This window comes from Mirounga leonina, unplaced genomic scaffold (assembly GCF_011800145.1).
Source record: "Mirounga leonina isolate KUSES-001 unplaced genomic scaffold, KU_Mleo_1.0 Mir_114, whole genome shotgun sequence".
Lineage (NCBI taxonomy): Eukaryota > Metazoa > Chordata > Mammalia > Carnivora > Phocidae > Mirounga > Mirounga leonina.
The window spans coordinates 10,657,247-10,683,142 of record NW_023270265.1 but is presented as its reverse complement, the minus strand read 5'-3'; the positions used below and the strand labels follow the sequence as shown (position 1 = coordinate 10,683,142).

Genomic DNA, 25,896 nt, shown 5'->3' with positions numbered 1-25,896 from the left:
ACTTTGGCTTCAATCTGATCCTAAACAGCGTATCAAAGACTTTGAGAAATAAACTAAGACCATCGCCCAGACCTAATCTAGCCTCTGAAAGATGTATACTAAGAACAGATCTGACAAGCATGGCAAAGGCTTTGAAATAGAACTGACATTACAACCACAATCCAAAGGTAGCTGGCTAGTTGTAAATTATAGCCTGAATCCAACCAGAGTGTTTACCTGCTTTAAAATTAAAACCAAAACCAAAAACAAAAACCCCCAAAATCCCACAGTATTCTCTGTATCATTTAAACAAAATTAAGTGTCTCATAACAAAACATGCAAAGATCTAAGATACAATCCAAAACTACTCAACCTACAAACAACAAGGAAAATCTCAACTCACACAGGAAAAGACAATCAACAAACACCAATGCCACAACAAGACAGAGGTTGGAATTAATTGAAAGAGATTTTAAAAGGGCTATTATAAAAATTCTCTAAAAGTAAAAGAGAACTCTTGAAGGGGATAGAAAAGAGAAAGTCTCAGCAAAGAAACAGAATATATAAAGTGGAAACACATGCAAACTTTTTTAAAACTGAAAAGATTCAATAGCCAAATTTTAAAATGCACTAGCAGGACTGAATACCAGCACTTGAGATGACAGACTGAACTTGAAGACAGATCAACAGAAATCATGCAATCTGAGCCATGAAAAGAAAAAAGACCGGGGGGGGAAAAACAGAGCCTGCTGAGGGAGCTACGGGACAAAAACGAATTAAACCATTAAAGTCACAGAAGGAAGGGTGGAGGGCAGAAAAAAATGTTTGAAGAAATAATGGATATATACACCTCAAACTTGGTGAAAGACATAAATCTACATATTTGAGAATCTCAATTTAAAAGACTAGAAAACACAAAGCATGCTCTCTGAACATAAGGGAATTTAACTAGAAATCTTCAAACTCTTGGAAGGAAACAACAAACTTCTAAATCATCCATAGGTCAAAGAAGAAACCTGAAGGCAAATAAGGAATTATTTTGATTTGAAGGAAAATGAAGATACCACATTATCAAAAATTGTGGAATTCAAATAAGGCAATGCTTAGAGGGAAAATTACTGTATGAGATGCTTATATTAATACAAAGGTGTCAAATCCACAACTGGAGCAAAATAAACCCAGAACAAGCAGAAAGAAAAAAATAATAAAGAGCAGAAATTAATGAAATTGAAAATCAAGAAATAGAAAGCAATGAAACCAAAAACTGGTTATCTGATAATTGCAAAACTGCCAAAGAACAAAATAGAAGGCACAAATCAGACACATACCAGAACACAGAAAACATACATCAGGAATGAAAGCAGGGATATCACTACAGATGTCTCAGGCATTAAAAGTAAATAAGGCAATAATACTATGAGTGACTCTGTACACAAATTTGACAACTTACATGTAATGGAGAATTACTCAAAAACCAGACTATCAAAATTCACCCCAAATGAAATGGACAGCCTGAGGAGATCTGTGATTATTAATAAATTTAATCCATAATTTAAACCTTCTGTAAAAGAAATATTGAAGGCCAGACGTTTTCCTAGCAAATTCTTCCAAAGTTTAAAGGAATAATATCAGTTCTATATAATCTCTTACAGAAAACATAAATCAAATTAAATTAGAAAATTAATCAAGTTAATGAGCCTTGGGGTGCCTGTATGGCTCAGTTGATTGAGCATCCAACTCTTGATTTCGGCTGGGGACATGATCTCAGGGTTATGAGATTGAGCCTGCTTAAGATTCTCCCTCTCCCTCTGCCTCTCCCCTATCCTGGTTAAAAAAAAAAAAAAAAAGAGGCTAGTACTTTCCTGATACCAAACAAAGACAGTGTAAGAAGACTTCTAGATTGGGGCACCGGGGTGGCTCAGTCAGTTAAGCGTCCGACTCCTGATTTCGGCTCAGGTCATAATCACAGGGTTGCGAGATGGAGCCCTGTGTCAGGCTCATGCTGGGCGTGGGGCCTGCTTAAGATTCTCTCTTCCTCTCCCTCTGCCCCTCCCCACTCCTTTCTCCCTCTCTAAAGAAAAGAAAAAAAAATAAAGAAAGAAAAAAGACGACTTATAGATCAATATCCTTCATGAAAAGTCCTAAGGACACAAAAGTCCTTTACAAAACATCTTTAAATCAAATTCAACAATATGTAAAAAGGAAAAAAAGATTGTAAACAAGTGGAGTTGATCCTTGGAATGTAAAGCTTATTCAATAGTTAAAAAGCAATGTGATTCCACATATCAAGAGATATCTATATTATTACGCCAACAGACACAGAAAAGATTTCTGCCAAAATTCAACATCATTCATGACAAAAACTCAGCAAACTAGGAACAGAAGGGCACTTGCTCAACCTGATAAAATCTATCTTAAAAAAACCTGAAATTAGTATCATATTAAGTGAAAGACTGAATGTTTTACCCCTAAAACCAGGAACAGGTATTCTATTATACTAGAGTTTCTACCCAGTGCAATAAGGCAAGAAAAATAGAAATAAAAAAGACAAGTAGGAAAAGAAGAAATAAAACCATCTCCATTCAGTAATATAATTTTAGCCATAGCAATTCCCAAGTTATCTATAATACTACTATTAGAACTAATACCTGAATTTAGGAAAGTCACAATATACAAGGTCAATATACAAAAATCTACCATTTCTATGGTAAAGAACTGAAAATTGAAATAAAAAAATTACTTCTATTTACATTAAATCAAAATCCAAGAAATAAAAAACAATCAAAACTAAAAAAAAAATCAAAATCCAAAATTCTAAAAAAAAGAGAAATGTCTGGGTACAAATCTAACAAAACAGATAAACTCTCTATATAAAACAAAAAAAAATCAATGAAAGAAATCAAAGCTGACTTATATAAATTGAGAGGCATATTCTGTTAATGAATTTAAAGACGCAGTATTTTTGAAATGTCAATTCTCTTCCAAATTCAACTACAGATCAGTGCCCTCCCCCAATTCCCAGCAGAATTTTTTGCAGAAATAGAAAAGCTGCTTCTAAAATTTATACCATAAGGTAATAGAACTAAAACAGCCAAACACTTTTAAAAATAAAACTGGGAGATACCATATTACTTCAAGGCTTAGTATAAAGCTATAGTAATCAAGGGAATGTGGTATTGGCAAAAGGACAAACATTGATCAAAGAAATGAAAGAGTCCAGAAATAGACCCACATATATGTTCAAAGGCATTTTTGACAAACGTACCAAAGCAATTCAACAAAGAAAGGATAGTCTTTTCAACAAATGGTACTAGAACACCCATCCATATACATTAAAATTAACTTCATTCATACCTCACACCATATACAAAAATTCTCAAAACAGTCTGTAGACCTAAATGTTAAACTTAAAACATTCTCCAAATAAACAGAAAATCTTTGTAACCTTGGGTTGGGCAAAGATTTCTTAAATATGATACTGCAGAAGTGACCATAAAAAAACTGACAAATTTGACTTCAAGAGAAGAACTTCTGCTCTTTACAAAACGATTAACAAAATAAAAAGAGAAGCTATGAACTGGGAGAAAATATTTGCAATAATTCAGGTAAAATACTGAGCATAGTGTGTAACTCATAGAAAGCATTTATAAATTGTTAGCTACTTCTTAAACAATAGCGACAGTAAAAATAATGATAATGTGACGATCTAGGGTTTTTTACGGACTTCATTAACTCAGAATTGTACATAGCTGCCTAAAAAGCAAATTCCATTTTTTTCAATATTCATTTGTTTCATCATTCACATGCCTCCTTAAGTACTTCTATACATAAATACATAAAGAACTATCAAAAATCAATAAAACAGACAACATTTTGTTTATGGGCAAAATAACAGACAACAAAGAAGATACACAAATAGTAAATAAGTACATGCAAATATGCTCAAAATCACTAGTCATTAGGCAAATGCAAATTAAAACCACAGTGAGATACCATTACCTATCTCTGTGAAGGGCTTTTGAAAAACACAATACCAGGCACAGGCAAGGATGCAAAACAGCTGTGACTTCCATTAATCACTGGTAGGAATACAAAATCAGACAGCCACTTTGGAAAACAGTTCGGCAATTTCTTAAGTTAAATATATACTTACCATAAAACCCAGAAATCCTACACCAAGGCACTTACCCAAGAGAAATGAAAACATGTACACATGAAAATCTGTGCATAAATGTTTATAGAAAGCTTTATTCATAAATGCCCCAAACTGGAAAGTGACACAAATATCCTTCGACTGGTAAATGGATAAACAAACTATGATACATGCATACAATGGAATACTACTCAGCAATAAGCAGGAATAAATTAGTGATATGAGGACAGCATGAATGAATTTGAAATTAATTATGGTAAGTGAAAAAAGCCAGACTCAAAGGACTATATATGATTCCATTTATTTGACAGTCTTGAAAAGGCAAAACTACAGAGACATAAAAAAAGATCAATGGTTGCCAGGAGCTAGCAGTGGGTGTAAGGATTGACTGTAAAAGTTAAAAAAAGCCGGGGGGTGGAATTTTGGGGATGACTCTAATACCTGTGCAATTGTACAGATTTGTCAAGCTCACACACTATACAACAAAAAAGGCTGAATTTTAGTGCATGTAAGTTATACCTCAAAAGAGCTGTACTCGATTGAATAGTGTCCTCCTAGAAATTCATGCCAATACAAAACTTGGGAATGTGACTTCATTTGGAAATAGGGTTTTTGCAAATGCAATCAAGTTGAGGTCATAATGGATTAGCATCAAGCTTAAATCCAATATGACTGGTGTCTTTATAAGAAGAGAAAAATTTGGACACACACACACACACACACACACACACAGGTCATGTGAAGGTTATGTGAAGATGGGAGGCAGAGACAGCAATGATGCACCTATAAGGCAAAGAATGCCAGTGATTGCCAGCAACCACCAGAAGCTAAAGCAAGGAAGATTTCTCTCCTAGATCCTCCAGAGAGCACATGGCCCTGACAACACCTTGACTTCAGATTTCTAGCCTTCAGAACTTTGAGAGAACAAATTTCTGTGTTATATGCCACCTAACTTGTTGTACTTTATTATGGCAGCCCTATAAAATTAGTAAAAGACCTGACTAAAAAAAATTTTAAAGCAAACAAAAGGAGAATGTAACACCAGATAAATCTCACAAACACAAGAAAAAGAAAATTGACATATCAATATTACCATAACACAAGAGGCAAGGAAGAATTAAAGATAAAAAGTATTAATGAGGATAAAAAAAGACTTTAGTGGTCAAAGAAACACTCCACCAAGATGATATGCCAATCACAAACATTTATATACCTAATAAAATAGCCTGAAAATACTAAAACAAAAACTGACAGCATTAAAAGCTGAAAAATCTATAATTATAGCAGGAAATTAACACTACTCTCAGAAACTCACAGATCAAAGAAAAATTTAGTAAGGATGAATAAAATATAAATAATACAATTAAAAAGATTAATATAATAGATATACTGCTACCTAAAATATAAAGAATATATGTTCTTTTCAAACAAACATAGAATGGTCACAAAAATTGAACATACTCTAAGCCAGGAATAATTAATTATGTCCACGGGACAAATCCAGCCAGATGTCTATTTTTATTATAGTCCATGAACTAAGAATGGCTTTTACATTTTTAAATGATTCCACTTTAAATGATTTTATAAATATCAACATAAGAGCTGCAATTTTGTTTCTTGCCCCAAAAAGCGAGAATATTTACTATGTGGCCTTCTAAGGAAAAGTCTTCCAACTCCTGCTTTAGGACACAAAAGCAAATATTGACACATTCCAAAGAACTTATATCATATAGATGTTCTTTATTGTTAATGTACTAAGACTAGAAATCAATAAAAAATGAAAGCCCACACATAAACCAGTATTTTTGAAAATTGAAAAAATATTATTCTAAATAAGTTTATAGTAAAGGCCAAGACAATGGAGAGTCATTAATGTTTAAGTTATTTGCTATGCCTCAAAGAAAAAAAAAATTCCACTTTTTATTAACGTCCAGCAGTCTAGACTTAGGCAATCAAGAGGGAAAAATTTATTTCCATCAGAGTACAAGAGCCTAAAGATCATGAATAAAATCTCCAACTGAATCAATTAATAAAACCATCTCCCCTCCAAATAACTCTGAGACTAACCAATGGTAATACTCCCTATTAAACCTTGATTCAAATGAAAAGTGCCTAAGGCTAAATTAGGAAAAGCTTCTTTAAGCAATAGAGGGGGAAGAAAAACATAAAATGGACAGAAAACCTTCTCTTTTTAAAAAAAACACTGAATAACAATCATGCATGCAATGTTCATGCTTCATATTACATATACTAAGAAGCTAACATTTATTGGACAATGCTGGCACTGTTCTAAGCATTTTGCATAAACATATTTAACGAATGCACAGATGCAGAAATACATAGTAACTACAACACACCAATGCATGAAAAATAAGCAATTCATAGTTAACTGATTGTCCAAGTATGCTGGGCTGAAGTGTCTCAGTTTCTATGGGTTCTAGTTAGGATCTTTAAACTCTAAATACAATTAACCTTAATTAACTCTTGTGCCATTTACATTTTATTTAAGATTCAAAAAGATAGATAAACTTTCCTTTATTCTAAGAGCATTAGGAGACTACTGTCAGCAAGTCATCTTTCACTTTTCTCTTTTGACATAGCATCAAGGTAAACTTTCGTTCTAACATTATAACTCTTCCACATAATAACTTATTGGAAAACCCTATAACAAACTCCATCTTACCCAAGTGGTTCTTCCATGAGTTTGCAAAAACTGGGATCTTCCTATGAGCTCCAGAGCAGCTGCAATGGACATGGATACTTGAAAATGACTAACAAAAAAGTTTTGGCAGCGTTGACCAATCTCTGCTGACAAGCATCATCAGTGATGTCAACAAAGCTGCCTTGTTTTTCAGATATGCTACAACACAATCACAAGAGGCATCCTAGGAAAGGGAGTAGAGGAAGAGGAGAGATTGATTTTTTTCATTTTCTTATTGAAAAGTCGCTTCTTTAAAAACAAAAGGATATGGATGAACAATCACATAGACTCTACAATGTGCACTGAGAATAATTTTTGAATAATGCTGTAATTCACCTATGGGATTTAACATCTAATCACTGAAGCTATACTTGAGAGGATTTCTAGAACACAAACTTATAAAGCTTGATTTTCAATAACAGCTTCAGAGATGAGGTGCTCCTAACAAATGGCTGGGATAAAGATATTTTTAAAACAGAAAAATCTGGCATTTCAATTGACTAGAACATTGTTATATATGGACAGGTCTGTAATATTCTAAGCAAATAGTACTTACAAATTTCCTGTTTCAACTTTTATATTGAGCCTAATTATATATATCTGAGACAGGATATCCTTTTCTACAGGTTTCTTCTGTTACTTGAAAATATTAGCTGTAAATTTCTTCTAATTTTTTTAATTAAAAAAATAAACTCTTCAAACCACCTGTTTACTATAGTATGAACTAAATAATTGCTTCTATACTACTGAGTTTTTCCTCAACATTTCCTTTAAAATCCTTCTGTGTCCAATTGTTTTTTAGTAGATGCCTCAGCGCATATGTCTGCATTTTCTATTCTTTTCCACTGCTTTATGTTTCTATTTGTGTCAGTATTATATCCTGCTCTAAAGAGTTCCCTCCCACCCCCCTTTCTCTTTCAATCTTTCTCAAAGAACACAAAGAGTAAGCTCTTTGGTGTTAACAGTTTTGGAGTCACTTTCATGAATACCACAAAGGTGTTTTGATTTTGACTGAAATGGCATTACATCTATAAAAATAATACTGGGAAGAACTGTAAGTTCCAATCATATACTCAGTTTGTATCTTATCTTTTTGCCCTTTATAAAGTATCATTTTTTAAAAAGATTATTTATTTGATAGAGACACAGCGAGAGAGGGAACACAAGCTGGGGGAGTGGGAGAGGGAGAAGCAGGCTTCCCGCCAAGCAGGGAGCCCGATGTAGGGCTCAATCCCAGGACCCTCGGATCATGACCTGAGCCAAAGGCAGACGCTTAACGACTGAGCCACCCATGTGCCCCTATCATATCATTTTTATAATTACTTAATGCTTATATGTTCTGCTAGAGTATAAGGTAGTTGTCTTGGTTACAACATTAATATCCATGGAATAAGTTAATTTTCACAACATTTAGCCTTCCTATAGAACGTATTTTCTTCAAATCTTTTATACAAAATTTTGCAGGAGTCTTTATAAAACGTCACAAACATCTTTCAGTGTATTTACTGATGATTTAATGTTTCATTGATGCAGTGATCATTCCATTATTTTCAATTTAAATCTATGATTTATTATCTTGGAGTTTTGAGTATAGTATTGTTTATGTACTAAAACAGGTTTATTTTGGGGGGAACCATAACCCACAATAAGAAATAATTTATAATCCAACCAAGCATACATACTCATGAATATCTGTGCATGTATGTGTGTGTGGGCATATATCTAAGTAAGGATGGATGGGTAGATAGTGGACATACAGATACAGATATCACATTAAAAACAAGTTCCACAAGGATATATTTGTCTTTGCTACATGTGATGCCCCCTGATAGTGCCTATCCTATTCTACTTTATTAGAAAAAAATTCTAGTTATGATGGTCAAAGTTTATTTCAAAACCCACTAACCAGCTGTAACGTGTAGTTTTAAGAACAATTCACTATGTATAAGACAAGAATTGTGTCTTTTTTATCTTCATTATTACCACAATCTTAGTACTCAACAAGTGCTTAAAAAATATACTGAATGATGGAATGACACTAATTAAATGAATACTAAAGTAAATGGAATTAGCTTTCTGAGTAGCTACATAAAATTTTAAGCAATGCAAGCAGTTAAAAACCCCTGACCTTCCCATTTTTACTGTTACTGTTACCATTATTGTTATAATAACCTAACATTTATTAATTGCTTTCTATGCAGCAGACATTATGCTTAGCACGTTATCTGAATTTCCTCATGCATTCTTTAAAACAGTCCTGAGATAGGAGCTATTATAATTTCTGTATTTTTTATAGGGAATTTGCCCAAGACCACAAAACAAACAAGTAGAAAAACTGGTCAAAATTCTAATTTTTTGAAATTACATTCATTCTTATTAGTTTTCATCATTAATATCTAGAAATTAAGCATTATCTCAATTACCCCACAACTAAAAACCACTCAAATGTCTATCAGCAGGTATATGAATAAAAATAAAACTGTGGTATATATACACATACACACACACACACACCCCAAAATGCTGTTCAGTAATAAAAAAGAACGAACTACTGATACTCTCAAAATAGATGAATATCAAAACCATTATGGTGAGAGAAAGAACCCAGAAACAAAAAGAGTACACACTGGATGATCTCATTTAGATGAATTTCTAGAGAAGACAAAACTTTAGTAACAGCAAGCAGAGCAATGGCTGCCTGGGACAGGTTTGAGAGAGGACTGACCCCAAAGGGACATGAGAGGATTTCAGCAGCTACAGAAATATTCTTTATCTTGATTGTGGTGGTGGTGGTTATACAACTGTAGACATATTCATCAAAACATAAACTGTATACACAAAATGGGTACACTTTATTTGAATGTATTACCTTAATGAAGTCGATACATTTTTTTTTCTAACTTGTTTCTTCTTCCTCTTCACTATCTTTTCCCTTCCTGAACAAGCCATTAGGTGAGACAGAGCAAGTGAAGTCTCTACCCAAAAAAAGCCCAAGTAGAGAACAGGTCCCTGCAGGGGGGCAGCTTACCAGGCATGTCAGAGTCTACAAGACTGAGAAGGACATCCATAGAGGGAGTAGGGGAACAATGTGATATCAGAGTCAGCCTGAGTAGAATGAGAAGGGCACATGCACTAATGGGCAGCCTGGTATGGACTGTCAGAGTCCAAGCTGACTGAGGTGGGAATCCACACATGAAATGGCCCGGAGAGGGCTACCAGAGCACAAGCAGCATGAGGAGGGCACCTATACAGGAAAAGAACTAGTGCCAGGTGTCAGAAACAATTATGGCAAGAAGTGTGTCCATGTGCGGGCATCAACTGACATGTGGTATCAAGCCCAAGCAGAGTAAGGAGGCATCCATATGGGGAGGGAGACTGGTGTGGGATGTCAGAATCCAGGGGGCTGGTTGACACGGAGTTGGAGCCCAAGTAGGATGAGGAAGGTGTACACAGAGGATGATAAGAAGCTATGCATGGCGATCTCACTAAGATACAGAATCTTTTTTTTTTAAGATTTTATTTATTTATTTGAGAGAGAGAGAATGAGAGACAGAGAGCGTGAGAGGGAGGAGGGTCAGAGGGAGAAGCAGACTCCCTGCCGAGCAGGGAGCCCGATGCGGGACTCGATCCCGGGACTCTAGGATCATGACCTGAGCCTAAGGCAGTCGCTTAACCAACTAAGCCATCCAGGCGCCCTAAGATACAGAATCTTAATGGGGTGAGGAGAGCAACTACACAGGACAGGTGGTAACAGGGTGGCAGGAAATTGGTTGCACTCTGGATGATTGATTAAATGAATAAATATACTAAGGAAAACAGAGACCAATTTTCTCACTGTTGGAAGAGAGAATTATAAACACAGAAAAAGAAATGCTGTATTTAGACTGGAACTAAACTTATGAGAACAAACCCACAGTTTTCGATACATAGACGCAGATACAGAAATATAGTCATAAATATGCATATAAATACCCACAAATACACACATTCACACTCACACACCTTGAGAGGGCTTAAGGGCACTGACGACCCAATAGCAGTAAGCACACCTAGCCCCCAGATCTTGGCTTCTAAATACCATTCTCCACTAGAAGTAACCTGGGTTCCTTGAAAAAATGACTGTTTCCAGATAGGATTAGGGAAAATACTAAATAAGAATGGGATTATCCTGCATTGCCAAAAAAGTACTCAAAGAAAGATGGGTACAAGAAGTCAAAAGTACACAGAAGCCAACCTGAAAGAGTTCTCAAATGCCAAATCTTAGACAATGTGAGCATCAAAGTAAATTATATTCACAGATTATAAATGATGATATAAAATAAGGAACCATGAGTACATGGCATAATTACATAAATAAATCAGTGAATAAAGTGGAAATCTAACAAGGAATAGGATATTTATATAGTTTCAAAATTCCTCCCCATAAAATACTAATTACAAAGGGGGAAAGAGTAATGTTACAGTAGAGAAGGCTAACAGACCATACCTTTATCAAGTGATCAGAGGTAATATCACTAATGAGACAAACCAAAGTCATGAGCCATCTGACAATGAGAACAATACAGCACTGTTTCTGTGACATTTCTGTTGAGGATATGTAACCTGAATCCAATCATATGGCTACAAAGACAAACCCAAACTAAGAGGCATTCTGCAGAATAACTGGCCTATAATATTAAAAAGTGTCAAGGTCATCAAAGGCAAGAGAAAACTGAGGAAGTATTGCAGTTTGAAGAAAACTAGACACATGACAGTTAAAAACAGTCTGTGATTCTGAACTGGATCTTTTTGCTATAAAGGACATTACTAGCACAAATGGCAAGCCCTAAACAAGCTCTGAAGATTACAAGGTAATAATGCATCAGTGCTGACTCCCTGAATTTGATGACTGAATTGTTACAGAGGAGAAAATCTTTATTTGTAGGAAATATATACTTAATATTTGGCAGTGATGCACTTCAGCAGGCAACTTACTCTCATATGATTCAGGGGAAAAAAATATGAAACTTGAAGTACTTAAAATGTTTTGTAAGAATGAGAATGTTTTTTAAAAAACTTTCATATTGGGCGCCTGGGTGGCCCAGTTGGTTAAGCGACTGCCTTCGGCTCAGGTCATGATCCCGGAGTCCTGGGATCGAGTCCCACATCGGGCTCCCGGCTCAGCGGGGAGCCTGCTTCTCCCTCTGACCCTATCCCCTCTCATGCTGTCTCTCTCTCTCTCTCTCAAATAAATAAATAAATAAAATCTTTAAAAAAAAAAAAGAAAAAAACACCTTTCATATTAAAAAATAAAATAAAAAACAAATTTCCTTCATCTCATAAAGGGTATCCACAAAAAAGATATAGTAGATATCATGTTTAACAGTCAAACATTGAAAACACTCCTGTTAAGTTCAGGAGCAAGAAAGGAACAAAATCAATATTAACCTGGAATTGCTAGCCAGTCCATAAGGCAAGGAAAAATACAAACACTGAAAAGGAAAAAGAACTGTCATTATTGCAAATTATATAATAATCTAAATAAAAAAATTCCAAATAAATCTATGGATAAATTATTAAATAAGTAATAATTGTATCTAGGTTGCTGGATACAAACTCAATATATCAAGAGTCTATTGCACTTCTGTAAACCAGCAACGATCCGTTAGAAAATGATAGCACTTAAAATAGCAACAAAAACTTTAAGTACTAGAAATAAATCTAAAAAAATGATACAAGTCTTGTAAATAAAAAAGTATAAAACTTTATTGGAAAAAAAAAAACTCTTAAAACTGAATCAGTGACCTATATATATATATATCATGGTTTTGGATACTAAGTCTAAATATTGTAAGATGTGGAGCGCCTGGGTGGCTCAGTCATTAAGTGTCTGCCTTCGGCTCAGGTCATGATCCCAGGATCCTGGGATCAAGCCCCATGTCAGGCTCCTTGCTCAGCGGGGAGCCTGCTTCTCCCTCTGCCTGCCACTCCCCCTGCTTGTGCTCGCTCTTTCTCTCTCTCTGTGTCAAATACATAAAATCTTTTTTAAATAAGTAAATAAATATTGTAAAATGTTAATTCTTTCTGAAATTGATCTATTAGTTGTTATTCCCATTAAAATCCCAAAAGAATTTTTCATAGGACTCAACAAAATGATTCTAACATTTTATGAAAAAGCAAAAGACTAAGAATAGTTAAGATATTTTAGCAGAAGAGCAAGATAGGGAACCATGAGGATGTATTATCAAGCCTTATTATAAATGTTAGACTGTGTTACTTGACACTGGGATAATGTCACATATATGGACAGGTACTGCATATCTAAGGAAAAAGAGTGGATTCTTAATACTTTTAGAACTGAACCCACTGATTATTCATACAGAAAAAAATGAAAGTGGATCTCTATCTCACACTTACACACACTGAAATCAATTCCAAGGTATTTGTAATTTAATTGTGAAGGTCAAAACTCTTAATTTTTTAGAAAAGAAAGGGAGATTATATCTATAACCTCAGGGCAAGGAGAGATTTCTTAAACAAAGATTTCTGAGAGGAAAAAAACCACACACACAAAAAAAGGTCTGATAAATTCAACTACATTAGAATTGAGAATATTTGTTCATGAAAAGATACCACAGAATGAAAAAGGAGGCTACAGAAGGGAAGAAGGTACCTGCAACACATAACTTATATCTAGAATATACAAAAAAAACTCTAAAACACACACACAGACAAAAGACATGACTAGGCAACAAACATTCCATAAAGATACAAAGAAGCTCAATTTTATTATGAGTCAAGGAAATGCAGAATAAAGCCACAATTAAGTATCATTATATTCCCATCACATGACAAAAATTAAGAAGTTGGGTAAGAGGAAGTGTTGCACAGATGTAGAACAATGGAAAACAGCGTAAACTACTTAAGGGGAGTGAAACAGATTGAACAATTTTGGAAAATAGTATGGTATTTCTAGAGTACAATAATTCTATGTCCCACGATTCAGAAATTCTACTCCTAATGAATCCAGAAGAATTTTCATACATGTGTACCAGGAAAATGTTCATATTATTTGTCATAGCAGGAAAAAACCCCAAACTGGAAAGAAACAAAGTGTACATTAAGAGTAAAATGGGCAAAGAAATTATTGTTTGTTCATAAAATACAGAAATGAAAATTTATGAAACAGAACATAAATGTGAATGAACCTTAAAATGCTCAAAATGCCTTAAGATCACAGAGAAACACAGTATAATTTCACCTATATAAACTTCTAAAAGAGTCAAAACGAGTATCACAGGATTACAAATACATATGATTAAAAATTAACAGAAAAACAAGGGAAATGCTAGATTCTGGAAGAGAAGTCACTGCAATCAGGAAGGAGTACAGAGGAGCTTCTTAATGCCTTTCTTAGCCTGGGTGGGGAGTACAAACCTGTTTCACATTATTCATTTAATTGTACCCTTATGTTGTGTATGTGCTTTCCATGTATATTTCATAAACTTTTCCCCCCTAGAATGATGAAAGAAGTCCAGAGATAAAGAAGCATGATGTCCTTGGCTTTTCTGTGGTTCTCTGCCACCAAGAGGCATTATTTCAGCATCTCCTTAACTCTTAGTACACTCACCCAGGATGCTGCTGCTTTAAATATTCCATCCATTACACACACACACACACACACACACACACACTCCCTCACTCACTTACACAGAGAGCAAGAGCCAAGGTAGGGGCAGACAGAAGCATTAGAAGAGGGAAAAATTAGGGGCGCCTGGGTGGCTCAGTCGTTATACGTCTGCCTTCGGCTCGGGTCATGATCCCAGGGTCCTGGGATCGAGCCCCACTTCGGGCTCCCTGCTCCACAGGATGCCTGCTTCTCCCTCTCCCACTCCCCCTGCTTGTGTTCCCTCTCTCGCTGTGACTTTCTCTGTCAAAATAAAATAAAATCTTTAAAAAAAAAAAAAAAAAGAGGGAAAAATTAATGGTTTTATTCTCAACATTGGAGGTGAGAGGAAATGATGAAATAAAACATTTGTATATTATACTTGACAGTTCATAAAACACTATTATACACTTTATTTTTATCCCCTAAACAGATAGATAGGGTATGAATCATCAGGATCAAATATTTTACAATCCCCAAGAAAATGTCAGAAAGAGGTATCATCATGCTCTTCTCATTATTCCATCTTAGAGTTTTCATTTCCTACCATAGGGTCAAAACAGATGCTGACAGTGATAATATGATAAAAGCAAACAGGGAAAATAATGAAAAAAAAATGGGAGGCAAGAAAATGGATGGACATAACCACTTTGGAAAACTGTTTTTGCATTATATACTAAAGATGAATATCTACATACTTTATGATTCAGCTACTCCACTCACATAGACCCAACAAAAATGTACACATATGTTCACCAAAAGACACATATTAGAATATTGTAGCAGCATTATTCACAGTAATCCCAAACTGGAAAACTGCTAAATGCTTATCAACTGTAGAACAAATAAACTGTGTATATTCACATTATGTAATATTCTTATCTACAGCAACGTGAATGAATGCAGAAAATGGATGACTTACAAACAAAATGTTGAGCAAAAGAAGCCAGATACAAAAAGAGTATATACAATTTCACTTATATAAAGTTAAAACACAGGCAAACGAATCTATGTTTTCAAAAATTGGTAGTCACCATTAGAAATGAGGGGTAGTGGGGTGCCTGGGTGGCTCAGTCATTAAGCGTCTGCCTTCGGCTCAGGTCATGATCCCAGGAGCCTGGGATCGAGCCCCGCGTCGGACTCCCTGCTTGGCAGGAAGCCTGCTTCTCCCTCTCCCACTCCCCCTGCTTGCGTTCCCTCTTTCGCTGTCTCTCTCTGTCAAATAAATAAATAAAATCTTTAAAAAAAAAAAAGAAATGAGGGGTACTGATGCTTCTGTATGGTGGTTCTGGTAAAGTTCTGTTTCTTACTGGGTGCTGTCTACATGTGTATTTTCAGTTTGTGAAGACAGAGATAGACATTTATTAACTATAACTTCTCAAGTGTTTGAAATAGGGTATATGGAATTAAAGCAAGGAGACAAGACACCACTGAAAGATTTTTTTTTTTTTGTATGTCCCCATGTTCCAGATCAGGATCAAAATTCTTATTTAAATATCTCTAAATTAGGCAACACAATATGAGAAGTACTAAACTAAAAAATTTCAAAAGCCCTGAGTTTAAAATGCATTCTGCATCAGAATGCAACTGTGTGGCCTTGAGAAAAACAATTAAATCTGGGAATCTCAATTCTCTGCCATTAAAATAAGATTACTGAAATCCTCTCTGTCCCACAGTGTCATTGTAATAAAGAAAACAGGGTACATGAAAGTGCTGTTTAAACTGTGAAATAACCTTGAACTACATATAAAACAAAAAATAGATCAAAGGCCAAATGGTTTACAATTTTAAATTTTATCTGTGTGCAATGAGAACTCTGTTCAAGTGAATCTTAAATATAGAGGCCTATTTAATAAAGACTCCATAGCTGTGGGTTTGGCTGAGGGGATGCAGGGTGATGGTGAGGAGTTGGGAGCTGCCTTCACATTCTCCTCTCCCTGTTGTCCCCAGTGAATCTCCTAAAAATGCCACTGTGTGCAACAGGCCTTGGAGTCATGAAGATTGAGGGAGAAAAAAAAGGTATCCTGGTTTTATCACTAACTAGCTATCTTTTTTTTTTTTTCTTTTCTTTTTAAGATTAGAGAAGCAGACTCCTCGCTGAGCTCGGAGCCCTATTCGGCTCAATCTCATGACCCTGAGATCATGACCTGAGCTGAAATAAAGAGTCCGATTCTTAACCAACTGAGCCACCCAGTTGCGCCACTAATTAGCTTTCTGAGCCTCAACTTCTTCAGCTGTGAGTTGAAGCAACTATCACCTACTTTTCAAGGACGAGAGATAATGAACATTAGAAAACCTAGAAAAATGCCCAGTACGCAATATAGACAACTATATAAAAGTTTTACATACACAACTCTGTAGGACATATGCATGAAAGAGAACACAATTTTAACTATTTTCAAAGCAATTAAATTTAACAAATATAATCTAAAATTTGGATGTCTGCAACAACCTCTTAAATATTATGATTTAAGTCATTCCCTCTGCTATTCATTTTCCACAAATCCCTTCAAATAATATTTTTAAAATATCAATCTGGCCATGTCACTCATCTGGCTTACTACTGCCTAAAGAGTAATGCTCAAGCTCCTTCTGTGGCACATAGGCCCTTTACAATCTGCCCCAAACCTAATGATCACTACTGCCTCTTCTCCAGCATCCTACCTTTTAACCATATCCCATATGAAAAATACGGACATGTACTTTTTCAATAACATTTTTCCCCCCCAAATAGCAAATACATATTATAGAAAATTAGAAATTAGAAAATGTAGATTTAAAAAAAAAAGGCATCACATTCTCACCATCTGGGTATCATCACTATTAACATCTTAGTGCATTTCCTTCTGGAGATACACATATATAGATATATGACTATAATGCACATACTGTTTTATAACCTATCTTTAGTCGATAATCTTTACCTTTCCATTTCAGTAAATTTCTACCTCATCTAAACATAAGCCACATTCAAATCTCCCCCAATTGGCCAAAAATGTCTTCTACAGCTGATCTGTCAACCAATATCCAATTCAGAATCTCACATTACATCCAGTTGTCCATTAAATTTCTTTTAATGTAGCGCTTTCACCTCCCCGCATCAACTTTTTAGGACAATAACAAGCTAAAGGGATATTACTGTTTTTCCTACAGAGTTTTCAACCATATGAATTTGTCTGGTTTCTTCCTCTCTTTTTCTTCTATCACCTGTTTAACCTATAAAAAGAAAGTTGTAAGCAATGGCTTGAGGAATTAAAATTAAATGGTTTTGCTAGAATATATTATGCACAATTACGTGTATCGTATGAGCAGATACATATTATCTGGATAACTCAACTCATTAGTAATGGGAAAACCATCTCTGGATTAGGGTGATAACAGTTTGATCTCTTGGCTCGCCTGGGTGGCTCAGTTAAGCATCTGCCTTCAGCTCAAGTCATGATCCTGGGGTCCTGGGATCGAATCCCCACGTGGGGCTCCCTGCTCAGCGGGGAGTCTGCTTCTCCCTCCCACTGCTCGTGCGCTCTCATTCACTCGCTCTCTCTCTCTCCCTCTCAAATAAATAAAAATCTTTAAAAACCAACCAACCAACCAAACAAACAAAAAACCAGTTTGATCTCTCCAGTGAACAAGAATGTTTTTCTCTTGCAACCATAAATAATTTATATGGAGTTACTTTGGCACAACAAGAACTGACTAGGAACCCACTGCCCATTCACCTAACAGTTATATCAACAATTAATAATCCTGGCATAAAGCAGAAATTTCTTTAGGCTTTGTAAAATAATGTTTTTCTAATTTTATCAGACTTTCTACATTTATTTGCTGGCATTCTTCAGCAAAATTCAATCCTATTTCATTAAGGATTTAGTTACTGAAACATAGACACCACTACAAATGCAATATAAATGCTTAATTCTTCTTATTAATAAACATTTTAAAAGTAAGAAGTTGTATTAAAAGTTATCTCAAAATGTATCAAGTGAGCACTGCTGCTTTTTCTGGCTTTCTCTTTATTGATTATCTTACGTACTCATGGGTTTTCCCAAAGTCATTATGACAAATGACTTGAGAGCTCATGCTCTCAAGAACCTCTAACTATGTTCATGCTGATTCCACTGATCTCCCTAAATTCTTCACCTGATAAACTCAACTTACAGTTTCACATCTTCTCCATAATGCCATAGAATGAATTTCTTCATCTCCAATCCCAAAGCAATTTTTCTATTTCGTATACTACATAAAGATACCTCTAGTGTAATATTTGGTTGTGTATCTTTTACATTTCCTGGACTTCTCTTTCAGAAGTAAGGATAGTATCTTTCACCAGTGTTACTTACAGTTTGATTTGCAGATCACTTCTGGCACAAACTATTTTCTGTCTGTGACACAATAAAAAGCTTGCACCAGACTATAAATCAACTAGTTACTAAACACAGTTTAGTTTTGGCTCAGTTTTTTTATTTGATAGCAAGAATTTCTGGAAGAAGGATGAAATGTGTTTATTTTGATTCTGGCAAGAGCTACTTTAACTCTCCCTGGACTAATAACAAATACTTGTACAAGCTACTTTGAATAGCATTGTCCAGTCATCAATTTACCCTTAACTGCCAGGAACACAAAAGGAATATAAACAATTGTTTGTAGAGAAAGAAGGCAGTGTGCAGGAGTAAGGACCATGGGTGTGTCAAAATATCCCTTCTAAGGTAAAGGATAGGTCATTGCACCTGGATCCTGCTATAACCAAAAAAGATGTACAGTACGTAGTGGGCATCTTTGGAGGCAACATACTCCTTATTTGGGTGTGCTATTCTGGTCCACTTACCACGTGACCCAAATAGCTGCTAGTTTTCAGTAGGGCCCAGAAGGTTCTGCAACAGGTCCAGGCTGCTGTGCAAGCTGCTCTGCTCTGTGGGACCCAGCAGGTCCCATGGTGTGGAAGTGTCAATGACAGATAGGAATACTGTTTGAGACTAGAGCCCTTTGTAGGTGAATCTCAGTTCAGGCCTTTACGATTTTGGAGCAAAACCCTGCCATTCTTTGTAGATAACTACTGTCCTTTTGAAATACAGCTTTTGGCCTGCTACTGTGTCTTAGTAGTGACTGAATGCTTAATCTTGGGCCACCAAGTTACCATGCTACCTGAGCTGCCCATCGTGAACAGGGTATTATTTGACACACAAAGTCATAAAGTTGGAGGTGCACAGAAACATTCCATCATCAAATGGAAGTGGTATAAATGAGAATGGGCCTAAACAGGCCCTAAGGATACAAATAGGTCACATGAAGAAGTGGCTCAAATGCCCGTGGTCCCCACTCCTCCTACACTGCCTTCTCTCTCCCAAACCACACTATGGCCTCATGGGGAGTTCCCTAGAATCAGCTGACAGAGGAAGAGAAGACTCAGATCTGGTTTACAGATGGTTCCATATGATATGCAGACAACATCTGAAAGCAGACAGCTGCAGCACTACAGCTCCTTTCCGGTACATCCTGGAAGGATAGCAGGGAAGGGAAATCCTTCCAGGGGACAGAACTTCAAGCACTGCATGGGTTGTTCACTTTACTTAGAAGGAAAAATGTCCAGACACACAATTATATAGAAATACATGGGCCAATGGTCAGGGACTTAGAAGAAACATGACTGAAAAACTGGTAACAAGGAAATCTGGGGAAGAGTTATGTGGATAGACCTCCGTGAATGGGCAAAAAATATGAAGGTGTGTGTCTCATGTGAATGCTCACCCAAGGGTGACCTCAGCAAAAGAGAATTTAAAAAATTAAGTGGATAGTCTGATCCATTCCTGGATACCAGTCAGTCTCTTTCCCCAGCCACCTCTGGCATCCCCCAACAGGTTCATGAACAAAATGGCAATGATGGCAGAGATGGAGGTTACGCATAGACTTAGCAACACGGCCACCTTGGTTACGGTTACTGCTTTGTGCCTAACTTGCCAGCAGCAGAGATCAACACTGAGCCCCTGATATGGCACCACTCCTTGGATGATCAGCCAGCTACCTGGTGGCAGGCTGATTATACTAAACCACTTCCATCATGGAAAGGACAATGTTTTGTCCTTATTGGAATAGACACTTACTCTGGATATGGGTTTACTTCTCTGCTCACAATACCTCTACCAAAACAACCTCCATGGGGCAGAAGAGGGAGAAGCAGACTCCCCAGTGAGGAAGGAGCCTGACACAGGGCTCAATCCCAGGACCCTGGAATCATGACCTGAGCTGAAGGCAGACGCTTAACCGACTAAGCCACCCAGGTGCCCAATTTAATCCAATCTTATAAGGGAAATAGCCTAACTAAACTGCTAAAAATAATCAAGGAAAAGATTTCTGTCTAAATTTAAGGAACATTGCCTTGAGGTAAACCATCTGGAAAAGAGAGGAGCAAAGTAAAAGAACATAAGAGATAATGCAACTACCTCTTTCTTTGTGGACATTCTTCTTTCTGAGCTAGTACTCAGTCAAAATCTTTCAGGGCTTCATATTTTACTGAAATCAGGGTGACTCCTCCCTATAATAATCAATCTTTTATGAGTAGACCCAAGCAGATACTGGTTACTAGTGCTTATTTAAGTTCTTATGTTTGAGGGCGCCTGGGTGGCTCAGATGGTTAAGTGTCTGCCTTTGGCTCAGGTCATGATCTCAGGGTCCTAGGATCGAGTCCCACATCAGGCTCCCTGCTCCTTGGGAGCCTGCTTCTCCCTCTGCCTTTCTCTCTCGCTCTGCCTCTCATGAATTAAAAAAAAAAAAAAATCTTAAAAAAAAAACAAAACTTTTTTTAAAGTTCTTATGTTTGCAAATCAGTGCAAAACCCCACCTCTCTAATAGCAAATCCAGCAAACAACAAGAATGTGCAAAGAATAATCAAATTTTGAGCTGTGACACACTGAAATTTCAAAGAAGCATTCACACAGCTAAAGTAATTTAAAAAATATTTTCTCTATATTTTATTTATTTATTTATTTATTTTTTAAAGATTTTATTTATTTATTCATAAGAGACAGAGAGAGAGAGAGAGAGGCAGAGGGAGAAGCAGGCTCCCCGCTGAGCAGGGAGCCCGATGCGGGACTCGATCCCAGGAGTCTGGGATCATGACCTGAGCTGAAGGCAGATGCTTAACCATCTGAGCCACCCAGGCGCCCTTTCTCTATATTTTAAAAAGAAGAGGACTTTTTTTTTTAAGGGGGGGGGCAGGGCGGAAGGGGGAGAGGGGGATGGAGAATCTTAAGCAGGTTCCACGGCTAGTGCAGAGCCCAAGGCAGGGATCGATCTCACCACCCTGAGATCATGACTTGAGCCAAAATCAAGAGCAGATGCTTAACCGACTGAGCCACCCAGGTGCCCCCAAAGAAGAGGACTTTTGATTAGAGATACTTTTATCTTTTCTTTTAAACCTATATTAAAATGATAGAGAAGAAATTTTTTAAAAAATATTTATTTATTTGACAGAGAGACAGCGAGAGAGGGAACACAAGCAGGGGGAGTGGGAGAGGGAGAAGCAGGCTTCCTGCTGAGCAGGGAGCCCGATGTGGGGCTTTATCCCAGAACCCTGGGATCCTGACCTGAGCCGAAGGCAGACACTTAACGACTGAGCCACCCAGGCTCCCCGACAGAGAAGAAATTTTTAAAAACATACAAACCATAATGATAAAGAGCATTACAAAGGGGACAGAAACTTTAATAAGTGAGTTAGCAGGACTGGAAAAAGACCTGAAGTATGCATAAATGGGGGACATGGACAAAAAGAGAACCAATTTGCTCCCCACAACCCCAAAGAGGGTCAAAATGCTAGATACAGAAAAAAGTAAGAATATGACCCATCAGGGTTAAAGATGATGGGAATTAACTGGAAGTCTGCATAAGGCAAGAACAGACTTCCAGTCTTCTACCTCTATTCCAAGCAAAAAAATCAGAGGTTGCTTCTCAGGAGAAAATAGAACAACCTAAGAAAGAAAAATCTTCCACTCAATAGATATTGAGGGTCCTCCACTATCCATCTAGTACTATAAAATCAAGCCAGCCAGTTGACCAGCCCAGCCCACGTACAAAGAGTCCTGAATCAACTTTTTAATTCCTCACTCTTAAATATTAATAAACAACAAATAATCATTAGATACTTGAAGAAAGATTCCAAAAGAAAGAAACCAAAATAAACACAAAGAACAAAATGACTATTTGGAAAGAGAGAGATAATACAATGAACCTAAGAAATCTTAACAAAACCTAACAGGAACACTCTACTTAATATAGTTACTGATAAAAAAAAATTGAATGATATGAATAGGGAGTGGTATATAATAAAGAGTTCTTGGAACTGAGGATACAATTGCCAAGATAAGTAATTCAACAGAAATGGAGAGCTGAAATATGATGTTGAGTAAATATACCAGAAAAGATAATCAAATCCAAAGGAAAATATGAAAGGAAAAGATAAAAGATTGAAAATCAATTCAGAAGTTCCAGTTTGTAATTACCAAGAATTCCAGAAAGATGCAGAGAAAGTGAGGTAAAAAAAAAAAAGAAAATTTCACACAATATGAATCTCCAGAGTCTACTAAATTATCCATACATTAAGTGGGAAACATATAAATAACCACAGCAAAACTCAAATCCCAGGACATCTCTGTGAAACTATATAATGCCAGAAATAAAAGATTAAAATGCCAGAAAGAAAATTACAAATCTCTCAGAAAAATAAAAACTGGCAATATAAAATGTAAAATGGATCAGAATGTAGAATCTTCTCAGTGGCTAACCTGAATCCTAGAAAAGCAATGCATTCAGACTTCTAAAGGAAAACTCATTTCTTCCATCCCTGCCAAATCATTAATATCAAATATTAAGAGTAGATAAAAGAAATTTTCAGTAATGCAGTAACTAAAAAAAAATTACCATCCATTTGCTCTCTCTTAGAAAGTAAATTAAATATATACTCTAGCAAAATGAGGGAATAAACTAAAAAAAAAAAAAAGATACACAAGAAATAGTATACCCAATCCCAGAATATGACAAAAGGAAAGCCCTGAATGATAGCTTTAGAGAAATCTTCAGATGGTAATCTGTTCAGACTAAAAAGGTTAACTGAGGTGGAGAGAAGGACAGAAATACTGCATTTTCATTAAGTCTCTGAATACTATGTGAATTTTTTAAAACTATATATATGTATCACACTGAGCTTCTTTAAATTTAGTAATATTAAACTGGAAAAAATAGAGGTAGTTATATGAAATCTCAGACTCATTCAGCTTTTAACTTCTATTAGCATTTTGGGAAATTTCAAAGATGCCCTAAAAAGATTCTGCAATTTTTCTTCCCATAATTTTGTTTTCACTGCATAAACAAAAAGTAAAGTTAACTTGACCAGTGTTTACTATAACATTTCAGAGGTCATAATGACAGAAAAGAACCATTAAGAGAATCACAGTTTTTCTTAATGTGTCTAAAAATGTTTTCTATTTTTATGGTGCTTTATCATTGGTTATCATTTCATGTATTTTCTCCTGGATTATACTATTTCTCCCATTATTAGAGATTAGGCCTGGTCTGGTTAGCTGGTATTTATCATGCTTCATGTTTCAGAGCAATAAACCCAGACAAGAAAGAGGGTATGTGGTATAGGTAGTACAAGGACTGATTCAAAGTATATATCGAACATATTTTAGCTACTCCCCACCACTTACCTTCTCTTTCCTTTGACTCTGAAGCTTCTGATAAGAAAATCTCCCCAGACTAGTGAGCAGAAAAATACTATAAACCAGAGTATATCTCCTAGTTACAGTTAAAATTCTAAGCTCTATGTTTGGATATTTCAATCATGAAATCTCTTTCTCCCTCTAGACAAGTCCCAGGATCTCAGATCTGAAAAAGATCTTCCACTTTCTTGCTCCCAGCCATAGCACAGAGTTTATTTTCAAAAAGTAATCCAACATCCACAAGAATGGAGAAGAGTAGTCCAAAGAATCCACCATCAAGTACTTACATAACAATTTTCATGACTTTAACAGAATATTTATACTAATCGTCATTACTATTACTAACAAAGGAGCCATATTTCACTTCAACTAGCCTTTACTGAGCATATATCAAGAGTTTGCTTTTGATGGGCACCAGGAATTCTAAGAATTGGTCCCTGTTCATAAGAAGCTATAACATACAATCCTGAGGAAGGTAATCCAGAAAATAAGTTCAGCAGAGAAGCTAGATTGTTCATTCTCAACCATAATTTTAAGCAAACCGTGGCTAGTCTACAAAAAATAAACATAGCTTTAAAACTAACCAAAAGATATCCATAATTTAAAATTAGTATTTTATTCCTTAGTTTTCTGCTATTTATCTGACCTTGTCTGTAAGTTCGAACAAAAAAAAGTACTATTGAATGAGAAGCCAGGTTCTAACATCAGCTCACCCTGTGTGTTTGGACTTTGGACGAATCACATCACTGCTATGAGTCTAGATTTTCTCAAATAAAAAATGAAAGGACTGAGGAAGACTAAACTTGAAGGTTTCAAACAAAAGTTAAATTATATGACTATGAGATTATGTAAGTAAAAACTGCTGTTTATTTACTACTTAGCTGAAATTATAGTAGCAGCCACTGCTGACTAAATGCCTGAATACCATACTTCAGGTATTAGATCTCTAAATTTACAACTACTATTTCTAATTCTGTCAACAACCTTAAATGTAGGTACTACAAAAATAAGGAAACAGGAGAAAAACTGGCTTACCAAATACCACACAGCTCATAAATGTTGGGGACTGTACTGAAATATCACACAAAATCCCATGTTTTCTTCTCCAGCAAAAGTTTGTTATGTATTATTTACAAGCATTATTTCTACAGAAATTTGAATAGACGTTAGAAACCCAATTAACTTAAAAAAAAGTAAAGTTAATCCATTTTGCAATTCAAAATTTCAGAGCTAAAAATGTTCACATATACTCACCTGATGCAACAGACGTTTCAGTTTGAGTAACTGAGTTTTTACAGCAGTACAATCTTGGACCATGTGCCGGAGTATCATCTCATCCAGTATCACTGCATTTTCGGGTACATCTACAAACATCTTCTGAGCCTGGAAAAAGGGGGTCCCTCCATAGCTTTCAAAATGACCCAAAGGAGATTCTCTATAGGGAGAGCCTCTGGAAGGGCAGGGGAAGAAGTTGGAGGAAAAGATATATAATTTCAGAAAGAAATAGGGTAACGAAATTATTGCAGTGATTATTACAAATCAATTATCATTATCACATAGCCTTTGACTTTTGCTTACCTCAGACACTGAATTTGTTTCCACCAAAATTTCCAATCAGTTCTAGTTCTCATTAATATAATTATCTTCTTACTCCTCCCCCTTTTTGTGCATTTTACACATTGGTGAATAAACCTTATTCCTTACGAAA

At 35.9% G+C, this 25,896-nt stretch overlaps 1 protein-coding gene across 9 annotated transcripts in view; it reads right to left on the bottom strand.

Moving 5' to 3' along the window:
- The window catches only part of CCSER2 (coiled-coil serine rich protein 2), a 149,795-nt gene that overhangs the window by 61,921 nt on the left and 61,978 nt on the right, over positions 1 to 25,896 (bottom strand). For all 9 annotated transcript variants that reach the window (XM_035023162.1, XM_035023182.1, XM_035023184.1 and 6 more), the window contains one exon: positions 25,443 to 25,638. In XM_035023162.1, the coding sequence (XP_034879053.1) occupies positions 25,443 to 25,638 (196 nt within the window). The remainder of the gene's footprint in view (positions 1 to 25,442; positions 25,639 to 25,896) is intronic.